Source organism: Heteronotia binoei, chromosome 21 (assembly GCF_032191835.1).
Source record: "Heteronotia binoei isolate CCM8104 ecotype False Entrance Well chromosome 21, APGP_CSIRO_Hbin_v1, whole genome shotgun sequence".
In the NCBI taxonomy this organism is placed as follows: domain Eukaryota; kingdom Metazoa; phylum Chordata; class Lepidosauria; order Squamata; family Gekkonidae; genus Heteronotia; species Heteronotia binoei.
In genome coordinates this window covers 144,608,880-144,623,350 of record NC_083243.1, presented here as the reverse complement: position 1 = coordinate 144,623,350, position 14,471 = coordinate 144,608,880, and the positions used below count along the sequence as shown (strand labels likewise).

The 14,471-nt window shown below is 41.2% G+C and overlaps 1 protein-coding gene across 4 annotated transcripts in view; it reads right to left on the bottom strand.

The window, feature by feature from the left end:
* Window positions 1–14,471, bottom strand: part of DENND5A (DENN domain containing 5A) — a 135,019-nt gene that overhangs the window by 80,877 nt on the left and 39,671 nt on the right. For all 4 annotated transcript variants that reach the window (XM_060263147.1, XM_060263148.1, XM_060263149.1 and 1 more), the window contains exons 5-6: window positions 5,912–6,099; window positions 1,354–1,671 (exon numbers count right to left, since the gene is read on the bottom strand). In XM_060263147.1, the coding sequence (XP_060119130.1) occupies window positions 1,354–1,671; window positions 5,912–6,099 (506 nt within the window). The remainder of the gene's footprint in view (window positions 1–1,353; window positions 1,672–5,911; window positions 6,100–14,471) is intronic.

Here is a 14,471-nt window from a genome sequence, read left to right as displayed (position 1 = left end):
GAAACGTGTCAGGTCAAGTTGAGTGGGTTCCCATTGTGGTTTTATGATTTTACATAGGATAGAGGCTTATGATGGGCCCTTAAATGGTTTTAGCTTTCAACAATAAATACATGTAGGTTGATTTATGATTTTTTTACACTTTGTTTTTAATATTCAGCCCTTTAATTGTGTATTAACCTTTTAGGTTTCTTATTCCAGTTTTTGGGTTAACTTTCTTTCCCTTCTTTGTTTTTCTTTGTTTAGAGTGCTCTTCAACTGATAGGTTTTTATTTTATTTAACTTTCATTAATAAATAATTTCATTAATTAAGGCCTGGTTCATTTGAGACTTCTACTGAGGGAAAAATCCCCGTAAACATAGGTGGAGATCCTGCTTGTTACCCCCTCTCTTATTGTCTGGGCCTCCTAGCTAATTCCCTCAACAAACTCAGGAGACCTTCACAACCCCTTAGGGTAACAGGTACTACAAGAAATTAATAAGGTTCAACAATCCCAAACGACTGGAAGTAACTAGACCATACACCAAAACACGGTAGAAATCTCATTGTGGGCAGTATGTGGTTGGAAGTTTCAGCAAGGGAGGCCAAATAACCAAAGGCCTGGTAGAACAGCTGCATTTTACAGGCCCTGCAAAACTAATAGGTCCCGCAGGGCTCTGACCTCAGATGGGAGAATGTTCTACCAGGTCAGGGCCAGGATGGAGAAAGTCCTGGCCCCGGTTGAGGCTAAGTGGACATCTTTTGGGCCAGGGACAACCAGTAAATGATGGTCCACCAAGCACATGGTCTCTCTAGGGCACATATAGGGATAGGCGGTCCCTTAGATATGTTGGTCTTAGGCCACATAGGACTTCAAAGGTCAATACCAACACCCTGAAATAGATCTGGTAGCACTGGCATAGCAACGGCTGAATGCGTGCCAGTATAGATGTCACAGTCAGCAGGGGTGCCACAGCATTTAGCAATAGCTGGAGTTTCTGAACCAGTTTCAGGGGTAAGCTCAAGTAAAGTGAGTTACAGTATCATTGCATAGGTCACTATAGTGTAGCCAAGTTCAGGGGGGAGGGATAGAGAGCCAGCTGCCTGATCTGCCAGAGATGATAAACTCACCCCTAGGCTCCTCACCTTCTGGGCCAGTAACAGCAGTGCCCCATCCAAGGCAGGGAGCCCGATTCCTGTGGTTATGCAAACCACAGTTAATTGTGATGTCTGAATGCTGACATTATCAATGGAGCAGACAAACCTTCCTCCATATTTCACAGGCTTAAGTGACTAGCAGTAATACCAATTAAAAGTTAAAATCCCAGTTCAGTCTGCATTTGCAATTAAACTCCCATAAGTGTTATATAACTTACCTTTTCTAGGCTCACACCTGTTCTTTTCACAAGTGCTTGGAGCCTTGCTATGGTCTCATTTTCTTTCAACAGTTTGTAAGAATTGACTGGTGACCCTGCTATGTTCCCATTTCTTTTATCAGAGACTATGTCACATGTCCTGAGGCTTTTAATCTTGGAGGCACTTTCACTACAATGCAAGTTTCCCTCAGGTGGAATCCCAAAAGCCATAAGGACCTCTGAGACTTCCTGAATGAATTCAAGTTTATTTGGAAATTGAGGCAAATCTTCTGGCAGCTCAACATAGTGGTTGTCTATGTCCACAAAGCAAAGGTTTGCCTGGAAATTAAAGTCAGGAGAAATATAAAAGCAACCCTTAGTACAATTAATATTTCTGTTGACATACTATATACACAAAGCTGAAACATTATATTTGAATACAGAAGTACATTAACAGCCTAAGCAGATGGAAGATTAATTTACACTTTCTGGGCTTACTGTTAATGCCAGGGGTCGTTTTGTAGAAAAATAGGTGGTGGAGCTTATTAGCGTAATTATTAGCATATTGCCCCCCCCCCCAGTCAAAAGCAACCTGATGAAGAAAGGAGGGCCCCGGGAGAGTGAGGCCTGCTTGGGCTGGCTAGAGATCCAGTCAGCCCAAGCAGGTCTTGCTTCTCTGGGGCTCACTTGGACCACTCCCCACCCCCAGTCAAAAGGCCAGCAAGCCACCTGCCTCCCAAAATCACATAAGAAGTGGAGAAAGGGTGGTGTGGGCTTCTCTAGGGGTTAATGAGGGCTGCAGGGGGTTTCGCAAAGCCCCTGGTGGCTGGCTGGCTGCCTGCTCTCCTAATCCAGGGATTGTTATGCAGCTGCACCTACTATTCAATGGACAAAATAGGCAGGGAGTAAGAGGGGAAACCCTCAGAAAGGTTCAGGAGCTGTGCTCCTGTGAGCTCCTGCTTTATCTGAGGCCTGGTTAATGCTCTCTCTAGTATTAAAATTGTATTGCAATTCTTGTCCAGCAAGAGAACCAAACTTCCATGGTTTATACAAACAAAGTCAGATCTAGTGGAAAATAACATATCCCACTGCTTTCAGCTTGACTTGACCCAGAAAGCATTTTCAAAAACATATCTAAAAACATAGTGACACAGAATTGTTGATTCACTCAGCAGTAATTCCCTCACCACAACAAGCAGTTTAAATAAATCACCAAGCAGTTTAAATTGCACTAAGCAGTTTAAATAAATCTCTTAAATATTTTTAATGTATTAAAATAACCCAAATCCACTGGGTTGACTAAAGACCGCACTTTCATTTTACTTCTGGAGTCTCCCTAAACTGCCAATGCAATGAAACTGTCCCAGCGTGTTAAAATATATATCAAGAAACAGGCATACAGGTATGTATAAAGAAACAGAAATTAATCAGACATAAGTATATAGATACACAAGATACACCCAGGCCTCAGATTCAGTGGGAGCTCACAGGAGCACAGCACCTGAACCTTTCTGAGAGTTCCACCTCCTCCTCCTGAGAGTTCCACCTCCTTGTCCATTGAATAGTATTGCAGCTGCATAACAATCCCTGGATGAGCTCCACCACCTATTTTTCTACAAAATAACCCCTGTATACACCATTCTAAAAGACAGAACAAGTAGGAAAAACAGCCCAGGAGACCCATGCACCTCAGTTAAACCGCCAGAAATAAATCATTGTTTTTACTGATCTCTCCATTATTTAATCAGAACTCTCTTTCTCCAGAAGCGAAATCATCCTGGATACTCAGAGTCAGACCCTGCAGGTGACAAAATTTTTGGCAGCTGTTGGTAAGTTACATGAAAACTAACTTTTAGGTTCTCCTCCCAAGGGATGAGGGTTTGCAGTTTATGACTTGGGTTGTAAAAACAGTAAAAAGTAAAAGTATGGTTTGTAAATAAAAGCTGAAATTCTTGAGATGTTCTCGTCAATGGTTTAAGATTCAAGTCTTACTAGAATAGGGGTCCCAACCCTCCCGCCCTGGCGGGGGACCCCCGGGATTGCACCCTCCTCCCCCGGTGTCCCAAAAAATGGAAGCGGGAGGGCGGGAAGGGGGGAAACGGCGCAAAGGCCGCAAGTCCGGGGCCTTCGTAGCAGCAAGTTGAAGAGAAGAGGCAGCAGCAGCGCACAGCGGCGTCGGCCTGCTCTGTTCCCCTCTCCCCTCTGAGGTCAATCAGAGAAGGGGAGGGGGCAGGCCAGGCCAGGAGTCAGGCTGCAAGAGCGAGCGGGCAGCAGCGCACAGCGGCGGCAGCCTGCTCGGCTCAGCTCTCCTCCAGTCCTGAGTGAGGTGAGGGGGTCGTCTATAAGAAGGGGAGGGGGCAGGCCAGGCCAGGACTCAGGCTGCAAGAGCGAGCGGGCAGCAGCGCACAGCGGCGGCAGCCTGCTCGGCTCAGTCTCCTCCAGTCCTGAGTGAGGTGAGGGAGTCGTCTATAAGAAGGGGAGGGGGCAGGCCAGGCCAGGACTCAGGCTGCAAGAGCGAGCGGGCAGCAGCGGGCAGCAGCGCACAGCGGCGGCAGCCTGCTCGGCTCAGCTCTCCTCCAGTCCTGAGTGAGGTGAGGGAGTCGTCTATAAGAAGGGGAGGGGGCAGGCCAGGCCAGGACTCAGGCTGCAAGAGCGAGCGGGCAGCAGCGCACAGCGGCGGCAGCCTGCTCGGCTCAGCTCTCCTCCAGTCCTGAGTGAGGGGGTCGTCTATAAGAAGGGGAGGGGGCAGGCCAGGCCAGGACTCAGGCTGCAAGAGCGAGCGGGCAGCAGCGCACAGCGGCGGCAGCCTGCTCGGCTCAGTCTCCTCCAGTCCTGAGTGAGGTGAGGGAGTCGTCTATAAGAAGGGGAGGGGGCAGGCCAGGCCAGGACTCAGGCTGCAAGAGCGAGCGGGCAGCAGCGCACAGCGGCGGCAGCCTGCTCGGCTCAGCTCTCCTCCAGTCCTGAGTGAGGGGGTCGTCTATAAGAAGGGGAGGGGGCAGGCCAGGCCAGGACTCAGGCTGCAAGAACGAGCGGGCAGCAGCGCACAGTGAGGCCTAGAAGGCCCATCAGCAGAGTGCCCTTGCCAATCAGATGGGCCTTGTTTGGTACCTCTGTACAAAGGGAGAAACGCTGGCTACAGTCCAGAAGACACCAAAGTACACTTAAGTCTCCCTGAATAAAGCAAGATTTAACACAGCTTAGTGGCACTAGATTGTGGCCTCTGTTTTTACAGTCAAGCCAGAGGCAGACAATGTAGGTGGAGACGCTAAGGACAGAAATTTGAGAGCGGCTTCAATCACTCATGAGATATTCAACAAATTATGTTGTTACAAACATAGTGTCCTCTGAACAGTTTTGTTATGTGCCTTCTTCATAGGTTTCTGAAGGAACATCCCTTAGAATCCCATGGTGACATTATGTTGGTTTTGGGGAAGGTAATTCTTGGTTTTTGAGTCTTTTAAAAATCCCTAACCCAATATGAGGGGAAAATTGAAATACTGCAGTGATAATTGGAAGGGTGGGGAAATCATTCTGACCAAACCTTATAGCCAGCTTCTCTGAGATTTCATTTTCCCCACGTGGATAGCAGGGAATCCCCTTCAGAGAAAATATAAACATCATTTCCTGTGGTTTAAAGGTAGGGTTGCCAATCCCCAGGTGGGGGCAGGGGATCCTCTGGTTGGAGGCCCTCCCCCTGCTTCAGGGTCGTCAGAAAGCGGGAGGAGGGAATGGAAATGTCTGCTGGGAACTCTGTTATTCCCTATGGAGATTTATTCCCATAGAAAATAATGGAGAATTGATCCGCGGGTATATGGGGCTCTGGGGGGGGCTGTTTTTTGAGGTAGAGGCACCAGATTTTCAGTACAGCATCTAGTGCCTCTCCCCAAAATATCCCCCAAGTATCAAAACGATTGGACCAGGGGGTCCAATTCTATGAGCCCCAAAAGAAGGTGTCCCTATCCGCCATTATTTCCTATGGAAGGAAGGCATTGAAAAAGTGTGCCGTCCCTTTAAATGTGATGGCCAGAACTCCGTTTGGAGTTCAATTATGCTTGTCACAACCTTGATCTTGGCTCCACCCCTAATGTCTCCTGGCTCCACCCCCAAAGTCTCCTGGCTCCACCCCCAAAGTCCCCAGATATTTCTTAAATTGGACTTGGCAACCCTATACTAGAACATTTGTTTAACATGCTTTATTATCACTGCTGCATTGTTTATTGGAGGTATTTGCTCTTTGATTGAATTGCTTTTCATATTCTGTACCTGCCTTGAGTTTCAATGAGAAAGGTGAGAGATAAGTGATTAACAACAATACATGGAAACTTCTGTTTATCACCATTACATACAATAGAGCTCTTTAACTCAAGTGCTTGAAAACTAGAAAATATACATGACCAAGAACTCCCTGAACTTCCTAACTTCCATCAAGGCAATATCCTATGGAGAGAGATTACTAGGACTCAAATAATTGATTTCAAGGCATTAAACTCTATGGCACCAATGAACAGGGCTAGAGTTCCTTACAATTTGGTAATGCAAATCAAGTGAACACCAGTTCTGACAAACCTTTCCTCTTTACCTCTTGGGGGAGTTCCAGTTTAGACCGGTCATCTAGCCCATTTGAGTGCAAGCCCATCAGATAAGGGACAGGAGCATCTAGAAAGTGCAGGAGAGACGCTGGAAGGATGGGAACATATACATGTTGCCACTGGAAAGGAAACATCAGTGCTGTGATTGTCTCTGCCACAGTCATCAGTCTCTGGTAATCTAAAAACATAAAAAAACAGTCACCACAAAGCTGAAATATTTATAAACTGGTTTTTATTTAGAACATGCCTCCTTTCCATCCAGACCTGTGTACCTAAGGTGGCAAACATTAAAACAAATAAAACATATAAACATAAACACAAATATACTAACAGGGAAGAGGGCTAATAAGAGTTAGTGAGGAAATGCCAAACAAAACAAAAGTCTTCACCAACTGGCAGAAGACAAAAGAGGGAGACAGATGAATCTTCCTGGGGAGGGAATTCTGAAGTTTGGCATCACAACCAAGAAGGCCCTTTCTCAGGTTACCACCTCAGATGGCAGGGGCATCTGAAGCAGGGCCTCTGTGGATGACAGGAAGGTTCAAATGGGAGTAGGCTATCCCTTGCTGGCCTCAAGCTATATAAGGTCTTTAAAGGTCAATGCCAGCACCTCAGATTGGGATCAGAAGCAAATTATGAGCAATGTAGATAGAACAAGAGGGGAGTGATATGGTCCCTATGACCAACTCCAGTCAACATCTGGTCACAGCATTCTATACCAACAGTAGCTTCCAGACAGTCTTCAAGGGCAAACCCACATAGATTACATTACCAGGGCATGCACCAATATATACAAATATCACAAACCATGGCACTATCCTACAAAAAAAAAGGACTGAATGAAGATTCTAAAAAGATCAGCTATTAGAAGTTTTTCTGTGGTGATTAAAGAGAAGATGTAATGTGATTTCTCTACAAAGCAACATTAAAAATTAAATATTATATTTTGAGAACAACTATAAAGTAATAATATCAAAGGCATTAACTGACTTTCCATTCCACTAGCCCATTGCAATGTGGGTACATGCACAGGAAAAGATGGAACCTGCAAGAATCCTCCGCATGTGTGCATTGTCTTTACAATAAACTGTATCAGGGGAGGCCAAACTCTGGCTCGAGAGCCACATGTGGCTCTTTCACACATATTGTGTAGCTCCTGAAGCCCCCACAGCCCTGTCAGCTGGCCTGGAGAAGGCATTTCTCTCTTTAAACCGCTTCTCCAAGCCAACTCAGATAACAGCTTGCTTTCTTCCCACCTCTCCTCCCCCTTCCATCTATTTTCCTTCCTTCCTTCAAACATCTGACATTCATGCCTTGTGGCTCTCAAACATCTGACATTTATTCTATGTGGCTCTTATGTCAAGTAAGTTTGGCCACTCATGAACTATATTATGTGTTTAGGTTTTTTTATAGCACATTTCCCTCACTATTATTATTACATCCAATCACTGGCTTGGATCCTCCAGAACACTACTTCACATGGATTGCCACCCTTTTCTCACCTCCTCCCTTCTGCTGTATCCCCAAATTCCCCCAAAATGCTGCTCTCCTGTGAACAGGGGATCTTCAAGAGCAGCATACCTGGGGGCATTTGCAGCTGCAACAGGAAAGGTGAGAAGGTCATGCACAGAAATGTTCTGGTACATCCAAGTCATTGCAATAATACAGAGATGGTTTGTTTACCCAGAAAGTTTTTATTAGGTCAAATTTACTTTACCATGTACAGTAGTATCACAAAAACCTTAAGATAAGACCTATTAGAAAACTATGTGTACAATGTTTTTAATATTTTTTTGATAAAAAATGTCTTTAAAATACTGAAAATTAGCAAGACCATGCAACACATCAACTTTATTTTCCAAAGGGACTTCCGGCTTGGTGTCATGGAGGATTGACGTGCTTCTCAATAGAGGAGCAGACCAGAGCCTCTGTTTTGGGCAGAGAAGGTGATTTCAACGCCTGCTGCCTACATCTTATAGGCAAGGAGATGGCCAAGACATGCTTATAAAATTCTGAGGGGATTTACTTTGGCTGACGAGGTATCCCAATGGGGTTCCTTTCTGGGTTTGAAGAGTCCTCGGAGAAGAATTGCATTCCAACGTCTACAGAGGATGTCTGGGGTCGTTAAATTGACTTAAATCCATCATGTTCCAAGGCTTCTTTGGGACTAATTAATATCTACTTTGGAAAAGAACGGTGCTGGAAAGGATCATGATCTTTAAAGGTAAAGATCTTTATCTATCACTCCGGGACTAAAATAAGATTTATTTGGAGGAAAAATAAAGGTCTGGATTCATCTGTAGTATTTTAAAGTAAAGGAGGAGGGGGGGGGGTAAATTTGGGACTAAGAAAATTAGAGAAAAGTTAAAAGAGGAAGAATCAAAATTGTTCTGCATACCTGTGGCTGGCCAGCCCCCCCCCCCCCGAAACAGAACAGAACTGCAGATCAACAGGACGTCACAGGAAGTGGCGTCATTGAAGCAATGCGAGACTTCTCAATCATAGAAAACGAGACTTCATGGCAAGAAAGGAAGGAATTGGCCATTAAGAGAAGGGAAAATTGCTAGCCTCCTAGCCGTCTCTAGGACTATAATCATAGAGAAACATCGGTGGCCACTGAACGAAGGTCAAAAGTTTAAAAATCTTTAAAAAGACAACGGGACTTTAAAAATTAGCAGAGCCGGCAAATATCATCATTAAAAGCCTAAACTTACTGGACTATATGTTTTGAACTAATTTTGGAGCATTTTAGAAGAAAAAGGAAAATTTTTTTTAAAGGGGCAGAAAAGCCACGGGCGCCATTTTGGAGAAAATAAAATTTTCAAAAATTAATATCTCAACCTAGGAGCATCAAGGAACGGCGATGTTAGGCTCATTGGAAAGGGCATGCTCCAAGCTATAAGACTGTGTAATTAAAAACTGATTTGGCGAGGTCAACTTTAAAGGCTATTTTTACAATGGGAAGGCAGTGATGTCTATCCACAAACCAGGAGAAAAGCAGATCCATATGAGGGCTAGGGCACTGGAGGAAGTGAAAAGAGCTAGGAGACTGGGGTTAGGACACTGGAGGAAGTGAAAAGGTCTAAAATGCAAGACCAAAGGGATGCCACGGAGGCAAGGTTGGTGAAGGTGATAAAAGAGTCAACTGAATGTAAGAAGGAATTAAAAAAAGATATAGAAGTGCTCAGAAAAGATTCCCAAGCAGTGTTAAAGAAAATGCAGGAGGTTGAAGAAAAGGTGAAAGACCATGATGTGAGAATCAATACAGTGGACTCCACTATTAAAAAAATGCAGGAGAAAGCAGTACTACAAGATTGCAAACTAATGGAAAACCAGATACGTCTGAGAGGGGTGCCTGAATCTGAGGGGACTGATTTAAGGACATATATAATAAAATCATTGCTGAATTTTTGGGAGATGACCCCGATGAAACCAGTTATTTTTGAATAACTGATGAAACCAGTTATTTTAATAACTTTGTTATTAGGATTGTATGCCCCAAATGGAGTAAAAGACTTTTTTAAAGGACATTATGCAACAACTAGATCAAGTGACATATGAGCAAATTATGTTAATGGGAGATTTTAATTGAATGGTTAAGAATATTTTGGATAGATCTGGGAAAAAAATAATGAAGGGAAACTTCCAAAGTCATTTTTTTAACTAATTAAACAAGAAAATCTGGAGGACGTATGGAGGAAATTGAACCCTAAAGAACGGGACTACACTTTCTTTTCAGCAAGACATTCTTTCTCAAGAATTGATATGTTATGGACTACAAAAAAACTGGGACTTATAACAAAAAAAATATTCTTCCTAAAGTAGGGGCAGACCACAATCCATTAATGTGGTCTGCAAAACCCATAAAAAAGACTTTAAGATGGCGGATAAATGAAGATTTGCTGCAGAAAAAGGTGGTAGTAGAGTCTCTGGAAAAGCAGACTAAATTTTTCTTTCAAATAAATGAAAATGAGGACATTCAATTTCAAACAGTGTGGGATGCATACAAAGCGGTAATGAGGGGCATCTTAATTACATTGAACAACAAAGATAAAAAAGCCAAAGAGAAACAAATGATAGACGTACAAAAAGAGATTGGAAAGAAGGAGAAGGAGCTTAAAAAGAGGCCTGGGAAAAAGAAAATTATGAGGGAGATTACAATACTACAAAGTGTGTAGCAAATGTAAACCGCTAAAACCCAGTTTACATTTGCTATGCAAAAGCTGCGGCACTTCCTGTAATTCTGGCGCAGATGGTGGGAAATCCGACAGATGCTGCGGAGGGAAAAGGATTGTGATTGCGAGGTAAGCTGTGTGCGAAAACGGTAAAAGACTTTAGAGGTATTGCTTATGCGAATCCAAAAAGACAAGGAGATAGAGGGATTGAAATTGAAAGGTTTTTCCTATAAGTACAGAGCGTTTGCTGATGATATAATGTTTATAAATGAAAATCCAACTCAAGTTACATCATTGCTGCTTCGTAAAGTACAAGAATATGGTTAGCTGGCAGGCTTCTATATAAATAAAGAAAAGTTAAAAAAATTGTGTAAAAACATGTCAAAGAATAAACAGGAAGAACTACAAAGCTTAACAGAATGCGAAGTGACTTCTAAAGTAAAGTATTTAGGTGTAGAAATAACAACAAAAAATATTGACATATAAAAACAACTATGAGAACCTCTGGCAGAAAATTGATGGAGATTTGTTAAAATGGAATAAGTTGAACTTGTCTATACTGGGCAGAATTTCGGCAATTAAAATGAACGTGTTACCAAGAATTATGTTCTTGTTTCAAACAATTCCAATAGTGAAGGATGACAAACAATTTAATAAATGGCAAAGGAAACTTTCAGAGTTTATATGGGCTGGCAAGAAACCAAGAATTAAAATGAAAATTTTGACTGATGCAAAAGAAAGGGGAGGCTTCCAATTGCCAGATTTAAAACTATACCATGATGCAATTTGCTTGGTGTGGATCAAGGAATGGATAACGCTATTAAATAGAAAATTATTAACATTAGAAGGCATGGAAATGGTTTTGGTTGGCATGCATATCTGTGTTATGGGAAAAATAAGATGGATGGCTTTTTCTTACATCATTATATAAGAAGTAATTTGTTAAAAACCTGGTCGAAATACAAAAGACATGGCAATGAGAGGAAATCGCTTTGGATTGTGCCAACAGAAGTAATAAAGTTATACTCGGATATTAATGAAGAGAAATGGCTAACATATAAACAACTGTTAAAAATACACAGCAGTAAAGTGGAATTAAAATCGGCGGAAGAATTGGAATATAAGTATAATTGGTTTCAATTGCAACAAATTAAAAGTTTGCTTGAACAAGATGTTAGAAATGATGGAGTAAGACTAAAACAAACAGAACTGGAGAGAATGCTATTTGGCGATAATGAAAAATTGATTTTAAGAATTTATAAACTATTATTGAAATGGTCTACAAAAAATCAAATGGTTAAATCTCAAATGATAAAATGGATGATAAATATAAATAAAGAAATACAGATGGAACAATGGGAGTACTTATGGAAGAACTCTATGAAGATACCGACATGTAATAATATTAAAGAAAACTGTTTTAAAATGCTTTATAGGTGGTACATGACTCCTAAGAAACTGTTGAAAATGAATAATCAGGTGTCTGATAGATGTTGGAAATGTAAAAAACATGAAGGATCTTTCTACCACATGTGGTGGACTTGTGAAATGGCAAATCAATTTTGGCAAATGATTCAGCAAGAGACTGCAAAGATTCTGGGTTACAATATAAAGAAGGCACCGAAATCTTTTTGTTGGGATTACAAATGGAAAGTTTTTGGAAACAAGATAGAACATTACTTTGGCACATGCTTTCAGCTGCATGGACATTATATGCGCAGATGTGGAAGCAGGACAAAATACCAGAAAAGTAGGACTGGATTATGAAAATTATGCATTGGAGTGAAATGGACAAGTTTACAAGAATCTTAAAATAATATAATATAGAAAAGTTTAAAAATGAGTGGGGAAAATTTCAGAAGTATGTTGAAAAACAATGGAAGGTGATTTGGTGATTTTTGATAATAGTTAAATGCTAGGGGAGATCTAAATAGACTATAGTTTAAAAATGTGACTATGGGATTATACCCTTTCTTTTTTTTTCCAGCCTGTTTTGATAAGGATTATAGTTGAAGTGAGACTATTGGAATATATATTTCTTCAATTTTATTTTTATGACAAGGATTGAGGACTAAAGGATTATAACGAAGAGGGATAATAATAATACCAAATGGTTTTTTCCTTATCTTTATTTTACTATAGTTATAAGATTTTTTATGAAGATTCTTAAAATGTTAAAACTACCTTCTATTTCTTGTTAGTATTTTAAGTAAAATGCACCCGGGGAGGTCACGAAAAGGGGGGGAGGGAGGTGGAAAATGTGATGCAATATATTGGTACTAAATATTTAATAATATAATATGTTATAATAATATAATATGTTGCAGAATAATAAAAACTGTTTTACAAAAAAACCCTTTGTTTTCCAAAGAACTTAATATAATGGGAAACCACATAGTGAAAACAACCTTAACCTGCAAATAGCTCAAACTTCTTTACTCTGACCAGTTTAGCTTACTTTGATAAGCATGCTTTCACAAGAAAACAATCCATTTATTATTTCATTTGAATATTTTACGATGAAAGACAGTATTTCATTTGAAAGTGTGTACGCATACACCAAAAATTACAGCTACAGTCTTGCAACTTTTTACATGCCACATTTTGATTGCAGCATGATTCCTATGCACAAATCTAAATGTAAGGATAAACTTCATTTGAACTCCGTGTCATTATTCATGCCTACCTATCACTTTGTTATGAGAAGGTGTAGAGCCTTGTGAGGTTTTGTTGTGGAAGGGGACTCCCTCCCAAGAAGCACCCCCTCATCCTCCCCATACAGCGTAGCTTCCCTCTCCAGCTCTGTAGCAGGCAAGAGCCTTAACTGGTTGGCACCACTTTGGTTTTTGGGCTTGATTAAAGAAGGGCTAAAACACACACACGCCCCCGCCAAGATAATCCTATCTTCAGTCAGGGCATGCCCTACTTTATGGTTCAATATGAGGTGTGAAGGGTCCAAGCAGAGTAAACAAACAAAAAAGACTACTTTATTAAATAAATACTGTAGTAGTTAATTCAATAGAATAGTTATAAAAACAGAATATAATACCAACACATAGCGCATAATTTTCATGGAAAGAAAACAATAAAGTTACCTAACACAACTGTCTTTACTGGACTTCTAAGTTCTAACTCTATATCAATAAGTGATCCCCCCTTCAGGTCAGATATCTCCACTTCACAATAAGGGATTAGCTCCTACCAAAAGCAGCCTCTCTGAAGCCCTGCTTCATAAACTGAACACACCTGCCCTGTGCAGGACATTACAGACTCTTCCTCAGGGCTTGGCCTCCTTAGCAATGATTGGCTCTCACTTTTCCTTCCATTTCCCCCCAGTCCAATTCTGAGGCTTGGAGAATGCCTTGGAAATGAAGGCCTATGCTTGAGGGGAAAACTGCTTTAGGCCAATAAGCCACTCCACTTATTGGCCTCAGGCCTGGGATCATGACCAAGTGACTCACAAAATAGCTTTACCTAGGGATGTGAGGTTTGCAAGCACAGTATAAATTCCATATTAAGAGAAATCCATTAGTCCTAAGAGAAACAAAATCATTAAAAAATGTGTTACCAATAATAATACTGTATGATATCACAGAGATTATCTAAAAACAAATAGTTTCAGATTATTCAGATCATCTAAAAACAAATAGTTTCAGATATCAGAATTAGATTCAGATAGCAGAATGAAGTATTCTGCTAGGAACTACTAACTTCTATACAATACAACAATTTAGTAATGATCTTCTTTATTCAAAATATGGCACAATGCCAGCACCTCAATAATCTTATATCTTTGGCAGTCTGCGCCAAAGGCCATGAATATGTGTGCACTCTTGCACACAGATGACAGCCACATGCTCTAGTCTTGAGAAGACTAGCGTAAACAGGATTCAAGAAACATCCATCCCACAGAAAAGGCTGTGAAATTAAACTATGTATCTACTTTAGGTCAGTACTAAACTGAGGTATTATGTCAAAGCTAGTAGACCCTTATAGAATGCTTTATCCTAATATATGAATGCTATTTTTAAAAATTACTTTTTCATTATTTTAAATTATTTTTAATATCAAGTTGTTTTTATTAATGATTATCATTAATTCCAATACTTGCATCAAACATGCACTTCTTATTTCCAATTGCTTGCACATGCAGTCTCCTGACTGAGCACATTTCAGCTTACAGTATGGAGATGGGGAGGCAGGAGCCCCTCCTCTCCCCACATCATGGTCCCAATCTCACTCAGGCCTCTGCTGTAGTTTTATACAGTAACTACTACCAAGTACTGTAACATGGCTGCCGGTGCCTTTGGCAACTAGTGTAAAACATAATGCATAGTTTGGTCCTGAGATCACCAAAAGGGTTTCCAGTACCAGT